Source organism: Mobula hypostoma, chromosome 18 (assembly GCF_963921235.1).
Source record: "Mobula hypostoma chromosome 18, sMobHyp1.1, whole genome shotgun sequence".
Taxonomy (NCBI): domain Eukaryota; kingdom Metazoa; phylum Chordata; class Chondrichthyes; order Myliobatiformes; family Myliobatidae; genus Mobula; species Mobula hypostoma.
The window spans coordinates 27,533,003-27,540,717 of NC_086114.1; the positions used below are offsets into that span (position 1 = coordinate 27,533,003).

General features: G+C 42.3%; 1 protein-coding gene across 1 annotated transcript; it reads left to right on the top strand.

Moving 5' to 3' along the window:
* The first annotated feature begins 1,217 nt into the window (after window positions 1-1,217).
* LOC134358179 (protein FAM241B-like) lies at window positions 1,218-7,355 on the top strand. Its single transcript, XM_063070176.1, has 2 exons — window positions 1,218-1,612; window positions 6,241-7,355. The coding sequence occupies exons 1-2, from the start codon at window positions 1,331-1,333 to the stop codon at window positions 6,484-6,486; spliced, it is 528 nt and encodes a 175-aa protein (XP_062926246.1). The 5' UTR covers window positions 1,218-1,330; the 3' UTR covers window positions 6,487-7,355.
* Window positions 7,356-7,715: the final 360 nt, after the last annotated feature.

The window sequence follows — 7,715 nt, forward strand, 5'->3', positions numbered from 1 at the left end:
CAATAAGTCAAATGGCCTAATTCTGATCCTATGTCTTATGGTCTCAATGCAGAATAAAATGTAAACAATACAGAAAAAATGTAGTGCAGGTAAACGATAAAATACAAAATTGTAATGAGGTACATAGATTGAGGTCAAGAGTCCATCTTATCATACAAGAGGTCCATAACAGTGGGATAGAAGCTTTCCTTCAGCCTGATAGAATATGCTTTCATACTTTTGTATCATCTGCCAAATGGGAAGAGAAAAAGAGCAAATGTCTGGGATATTGAAAGAATGACTGGCTAGATTCTTGATCTCACCTTAACGTAACTTATCAGGCCACAATAATTCTTTCTGCAATGTTTCATGCTTCTTGGGATCACATGCCCAGTTGATAACATTCTGCCAACCAGAGTTGTGTGTAAATGAACACCTGGTAAGATATGTAGATATGTTAAGGTGAAATCAAAGCTCCAACTTAAGTTCTACAGACATATGTGCAGTGAACACCTAACCCCCCCCCCCCCCCACACACACACAACCCCGCTCAGAGATTATCAGGTCAACGTCCTGGTAATCTATCTACTCTTGCATCTCCGACCATCCCCAGCTGTCGTCCACCTTCCTGAAGAGTTGGAACATCTGACATCTGACAGGCTACATATCACCATGGTTAAAAACTGCAGTAAGCTGCCGAAGGGAGCATTGGGATGGAGGAATCTCACCAGAGTAGTTGTACTGGTAATGTATTTGCGAATGGGGCTCCTGTTTCTCTCCATTCAGAATAGGTGCATTTCATGTTCCGGGTCATGCCCCCTTCGCATGGCTACCATCAGGCAAGAGGCATGGAAGGATCAGGAATAGCCTCTTTCCTACAACCATCAGGCCCTTGAACGGACTTTTCCTCCATAACTGCCTATACTGCCACGGATTTGGGTGTTCGTTTACAGTGTCTTGCTTCACACTGTTTTTCCCCCTTTTTTGGATAATTTATCTTCTCTATGTGGTCTGTGCTTTTGTGGTATAGGCTACTGCACACAAGTGTTTCTCTTGTACCGGACTTGCCCAGATGACAACAACCTCGGCGGGATCTGAGATTGTGCCCCCATCCCTCCCCTCCCATCTCACCGTGGCTCTCCGGCATGAGTTGTGTTTGAACTGAATGACAGGAACCTCAGTGTTTCATGGAATAACATTTCTGTATAAAACAAGTATAAGGTGTTGCTGGGGTACATATAGAGCCGGAGAACGGGCGAGTTATGCTCGCAGCCACGAACAAACTTAACGGAGAGTTTGCGGAAGGGAACGAAGCAGCTCGTTCGGATATAATTCCCTGTAACACAACGCGATGACTCGCATTTCCTTTGAGCTGTGCTGTGGGCACGGCCAGTCGCCGCGATCCGGGAGCCTTCGCTTGCTGCTCCGCGAGGTTCTTTCGAAAGTGCCCACTGCAGTCCGCAAGGCCAAACCCTCCTTGCCGCCGGCACCCTCCGTTAACGCTCTCGTTGTCTTCTTCAGACCGCAAAAAAAAATGGTTCGTATTCTGGCCAACGGGGACATAGTGCAGGATGACGACCCGCGGGTCAGGAAGACACCTCCGCGCCGAGAAGAGCTGAACAGGGGCCGCCAGGTCGGTGTCGGCTAGCGGGCGGGTTAAGGGCGCTTTCTCGGTCCTCGTTTGACCAGGCCTTGCCGTAAGCTCAGACTCACAACATACAAAGTTGCACCGTGTCACTGTCCGCCTCCCGCTTCGCCCAAGTTGGCTGCTTAAAAACATAGTATTCTCCCCAGCATTTGGGAATCGTTAACCGCAGAGCATAGGTTTAGGCTGAGAGGGGAGAGGTTTACTAGGAACCCTGGAGGTGGCAACCTTTTCACCCGGAGGATGGTCCGAGTAAGGCGTGAGGAAGTGGTTGAGCCACTTGGGCAGGTCATCAGATATAAAATGTTTAGCGGGATGTGGGCCAAACACCAGCAACTGGGACTAGATTAGTTAGGCAGCTTGGTCAACGTGGACCAGCTGGGCTGAATGATATACACTTGTTGGCCACTTTATTAAGTACACCTGTACTTCTGCTTGTTAATACAAATACCTAATCAGCCAATCACCTGGTAGTGCATAAAAGCATACAGACATGGTCAAGCGGTTCAAATATCAGAATAGGGAAGAAATGTGATCTAAGTGACTGTGAAATGATTGTTGGTGCCAGACTGGGTGGTTTGAGTAAATCAGAAACTGCTAATCTCCTGGGATTTTCACACACAACAATCTCTAGAGCAGCCTTTCTCAAACATTTTACCTGGAGAAACCCTTGAAATAATTTTTAGGTCTCAGGGATTGTGTAAAAATGATGATATCTACAGCTGACGGTATGTTAGCATGATCAGTATGTCATAGATATAATCGAAAATAATTGTCAATGCTCTTTTGAGTAGAGAATTAATTTTTAGCCAGCCTTTCTTGAAAAAAAGCTTAGCTTACCTTTCTTAAAATTAATCTTTCTTTCTCTTTCATAAATTTTAAAAACTCATAAGGCAAACATAATAAATTTCTATTAAATAAATGGTTTAAGCCAAATCAAGATTTCATTTTTCTAAAGGTTGTCTCGGTAGATTTAATCCAGATATAAAGGCAAAACTTTAAATATATCTTGGCCTTTGCTTGTTTCAGGCAGCTCTTTGCAACAGAAAAAGTTCTCTTGAATTTCATCATTTATAAATCTTACAAATGCTACAACATGACATTTATTGGTGAATCTGTTGACACATCAACCTGGATAGAGAAGCTGTTGTTTTTCAGTTTATCTCACATAACCTCTTCAGCATCATGTGACATGTCATCAATAAATTGACTTATCATACTGTTTGAGAGTGTGACTTTTTCAATTTCTCGTACTGCATCTTGTCCTAGCATTTTACCCACTATAATTTTACATGATAGCATTATTAGGTTCTCACTAACTGTTGACTTTTCCTTTTCTGGGTAATAAGTTTTGCTACTAGATAACTTGCTTTACTGACTGTGACTTTATTAACAGAAGTTTTACTCTGTTTTTAGCCATTAAAATATGGCTATGATTTGTAGTTAAGTGTCTTTACAGTTTTACTGCAGCCATTGCTGCATTTGTAAGTTGTTTGGCACAGACAAGGCACAATGGAATAGGACAACCTGGATCACCAGTCCATGTAAAAACCCATTTATAAGTAGCTTTCATTGTAAAGATGGACTTTTTTGTGTCTGTTGTTGCATTAATGCAATGAAGTGACTCAGAGTATTGTAATTCTTCATCATTAACCTCATCAGAATTGTCCATAGGCTTAGGCCTAGAATCCTCCTCTTCCATCTCACACCTCCTCTTCAAAAATCACCACATTGGACCTTCTCACATGTCTGTAAAACATTGCTGTATTTGTAAGTTAGTAAAATATTTTACACATGGAGAGGGGTTAATAAAATGTTTTACACAGGGAGAGGCTGACATCACAGTCCAAGATAGGCAAGTTCATTCAATGTTCAGAAAACGCACTTCACACTCATCAGCCTGCTGTCCTCCCCTCTGTGTAGTACAGCGCTCACCAATTATCAACGTCCTCCCCTATCTCGTGTCAAAATCTGAGAGTGGACTCAACCAAATAAATGTCCTACTGTGCACTGCCATACTATGCTGAGAGATTGCTAACAGGGCTGTTCGGTCACTGCCCACCACTGTGTTCGCTAGCAGCGCGCCAAGTTCAAAAAACAATGTTTTTTTTTCAATCGTGATCTCTGGCGGAACTCTTAGCGACCTCTCTAAACCCTGCTCTAGAGAATGGTGCGAGAAAAAAACATCCAATGAGTGGCAGTTCTGTGGGTGAAAATGCCTTGTTAATGAGAAAGATCGGCAGAGAATGGCCAGCCTAGTTGAAGCTGAAGGAAGGCAACAGTAACTCAAATAACCTCGCATTACAACAGTGCTGTGCAGAAGAGCATCTCTGAATGCACAACACGTTGAACCTCGAAGTGGATGGCCTGAGCAGCAGAAAATCACAATCATGCGCTCAATGGCTACTTTACTAGGTACAGGAGGTACCAAATACAGTGGCCACAAAGTGTATGACCCCCCCCCCCGCTTCCCCCCACCATAACAGGAATGCTGCAAACTCTAAAGATCTAAGGATCATTTGTAGTTCACATGAGCAAGTCTTCCGGCCTCCTTAATTTTTCCCCAGTTGGATTCCCTCTCCAGTGAATGGAGGCTAGGAATTATAAGCACAAGGCATTCTTTCAAAAATTTGCAAGTTTTCTCTTTGTTTCCATGTGGGATCCACCCTTTCACTCTGTGGTATGGTTAGTGAGCCAATGTTCTTTTGGAAGTAACCAATGAGGTTACTACTAGGGAGCATTATTCAATGATAGAGTGCAAGAGGAGATATCTTACTTTGGCCGTTTCCCCGTAGCCCAAAAATAATTCAATCACAAACAAGAGAAGATCTGCAGATGCTGGAAATCTGAGCAACACACACAAAATGCTGGAGGAACTCAGCAGGCCTGGCAGCATCTATGGAAAAGAGTACAGTGGACATTTTGGGCCGAAACCCTTCGGCAGAACTGGGGAAAAAAAACTGCTGAGGAGTAGATTTAAAAGGTGGGGGGAGGGTAGAGAGAAACACCAGATGATAGGTGAAACCTGGAGGGGGAGGGATGAAGTAAAGAGCTGGGAAGTTGATTGTTGAAAGAGACAGAAGGCCATGGAAAAAATAAAAGTGGGGAGGAGCACCAGAGGGAGGTGATGAATGGGCAAGGAAATAGGTGAGAGAGGGAAAAGGGGGATAGGAAATGGTGAAGAGGGGAGGGCATTACCGGAAGCTTGAGAAATCAGTGTTCATGCCATCAGGTTGGAGGTTACCCAAATAGATTATAAAGTGTTGTTCCTCCAACCTAGGTGTGACCTCATCACTTTTACTGGATTAAAGGTGTTTTTTTCAGTCACTTAGTTCGGTTCACTTAGTCACTTAAAAACTGGGAAGCAAAATAAAATTGACGGTCTCAGTTTGACATTTTCACTGAAATACCTCTTCCCTTTCCCCCAATGATATCAGATTAGCACTATCCTTTGAGTAGTGCTTCCTGACATTACTCTTGAACACCAGCGACGTTAAAGCGACTGCGACCAGGACCTGTTCCCCAAAGGAGTTTGGATGTTAAGTGGGAGAGGATGGTGCATTAGGAAATGGCAGGTTCTTTAAATCTCTTGACTTCTTGCTGCTGCCTTTGTTCACACTGCCGCTGCGCTTTGTTTAATGAAAGCACATATTTTGTAACTATCCCTCAGAAACATTGAACAGCATGATTAATATCCCCAGAATCCCTATCCATTGTGTCATAGTGTTGCTAAACTGTGGTGGGCTCAAGAACAAAATGGTTGAAGGGAAGTAGCTGTTCTTGAATCTGGTGGTGTGGCACTTCCATACCTCCTGCCTGATGGTAGCTGCAAGAAGATGGCATGGCCCAGATGTTAGAAATCTTTGATGATGGATATTGCCTTTAATATCTTGGCTGTGTCTTTTGTCCATCCAGAATTTGGTGCAAACCCTTCACAATATTTGCATTAAATACAGATGCTAATGGGTCTGATCTAGGAACTTCTATCTGTTCTAAATCCATATATTCCTCCAGGAGCAATAGACCACGCCAAGACTGTGTAAAAAGGTTATATTGGCTGTGGTTGGAGTACATTATAGGTTGAGGGAAACTACTGCGACTGCTGATAGAATATTGACTGAAAACTTAAAGGCAAACTATCAGGATTATTAGCAACTAATTTATACCCAGAAGATAGTAAGAATTTACAACTATCTTCTCCAATTAATGCAATTGTTAACTGGTTTGAAGTATTCTTGTTAAAGATACAGATACTGGAAAATTGTGTTTTCTTCCTATCATTAATTTTTATTTAGATGTAATTTCTTGCACATAATGACATGTAGAAATTGACAGTTTCCGATTTACTATTGGTGCTAATTGATATTGGGTAAAAGTGGTTATTCAGAAGTATCTTGAAGCTCATTGACGATCTCATAAAATAGTGGATTAAGCCTGAGTAGCTCTCCTGTTGCCCCATGCTTAACCCTATGCTACTTTGGTAGGCTACTCACTGTACTTTAAAATGGTCCAGAAAGCTCCCTCAGCCTTATCAGAGATGAGGAATAAATGCTAAGAAATCAGTTTGAAACATGAAGGAGTGCTGATTTTTCTCTTTTTCCATTGGGTTTTGCCAGGGTTTTATCCATAATACGGAGCATACAAACCAGCCTTTCCAAGGACCAGCCAACCAAGGCCACTCATTGTTTGCGGACCTGAATCAGCGTTTGATTCACATGGGCTTTCCACGATGGAATCTGGGAAATCAAGTCATTGAACCTATTATGTCCATCCTTTTACTGTTGATGCTCATGTTATTTGGAATGCGTGGCCTCGTTCTCATCGGTGGGCTGTACCTCTTCTCTCAGTTTAGTCAACGGTAACTGGAAGAATTGCTGAGCATTGATATCTGACTCTGTACAATGACTGCTTTCTCCATCCCCTTGTAAAACTGTTTAAGATTAAGATAGAACAGTATAGCACAGTATGGGCCCTTGTACATAACCTAAGATTTTACATACATACCTAACTCTAAAATGGGAAAAAACGATTGTGTAGCCATCAACTGCTCAATTACTGGAATATTTGTTGCATTATTGAATGATTGGATCACTGCTCACTTTGAGTGCATTTAGGCCATCTTATGTGCTGGTCTTCCAGTCCATTCAAATCAGCCAATCAGAAGTGGGGGGAGAAAAAGAAGCTGTTACCTGAAAGAACAACGAAAAAGTTATCAGATTGTCTCAAGAACTCCACTGACTCATCAGGAAAGAAATCTGCCTTGTGCATGTTTGGATTCAGTTAGCTGCTCAACATAAATGAGACTGGGCAAAAGGATGCAAAACTCCTCCACCTTGTCAAACCATCTCTACTTTGGTCACCTCAAGTGACAAAAAAAAATTCATGAAAACTTGGTAGTAGGGCCTTGAGGAAAGCTTCTTCCCCTTGTTCATTCCTTGCGCGCGCGTGTGTGTGTGTTAGTGGTACAATATGGCTTTAAGAAAACAGTGACATTGTGAAGGAAGGTTAACCAATGTGTCATGATTAAGGTACTGGATTACTATCCAGTAGGCTGTTCTACTAAACTGTGATTTAGCAAAGTTAACTCAATTAATTTGGACTAATAAAACAATGGTGATTATAGAATGGATGGATTGTTTGAAATCCCATCTAATTCAATGGGGATGTAGAAGCTTGGGACAGGACTGCCGATTTCTCTGTGCACTGGAACAAGCATGAAATAAAATTAATACTGATACTTATTCACTGGCTGTTGTTTCATTCAAGATGGAAGAGTAATTTGATGAAATTATGGTTGATGTACCTTCTCAACCACTGTTCTGTTGCATCTGTCATACAGGCTGATCTGATATTCAGGTTTAATATCTGAAATCTTGCAGCGCTACTCTCCTTCAGTACTGCACTGAAATGCCAGCTGAAGTACATGTGCGATGGTCACCTGACACTGGCGTCACAGTGGTGCAGGTAGTAGAGCTGCTATTTCAGAGCACAGGAGATTCAGGTTCAATCCTGACCTCAGGTGTTGTCTATGTGGAGTTTGCTATTTTTGTTTCCTCTGGTGGAAGACATGGTTTGGTAGATTAATTGGCCA

Bases quoted from the DNA above. Each gene is read 5' to 3' on its own strand.
- LOC134358179 (XM_063070176.1), top strand. From the start codon at position 1,331: ATGACTCGCATTTCCTTTGAGCTGTGCTGTGGGCACGGCCAGTCGCCG. The intron at 1,613-6,240 runs GTCGGTGTCGGC...GGGTTTTGCCAG, and splicing joins AGCTGAACAGGGGCCGCCAG to GGTTTTATCCATAATACGGA.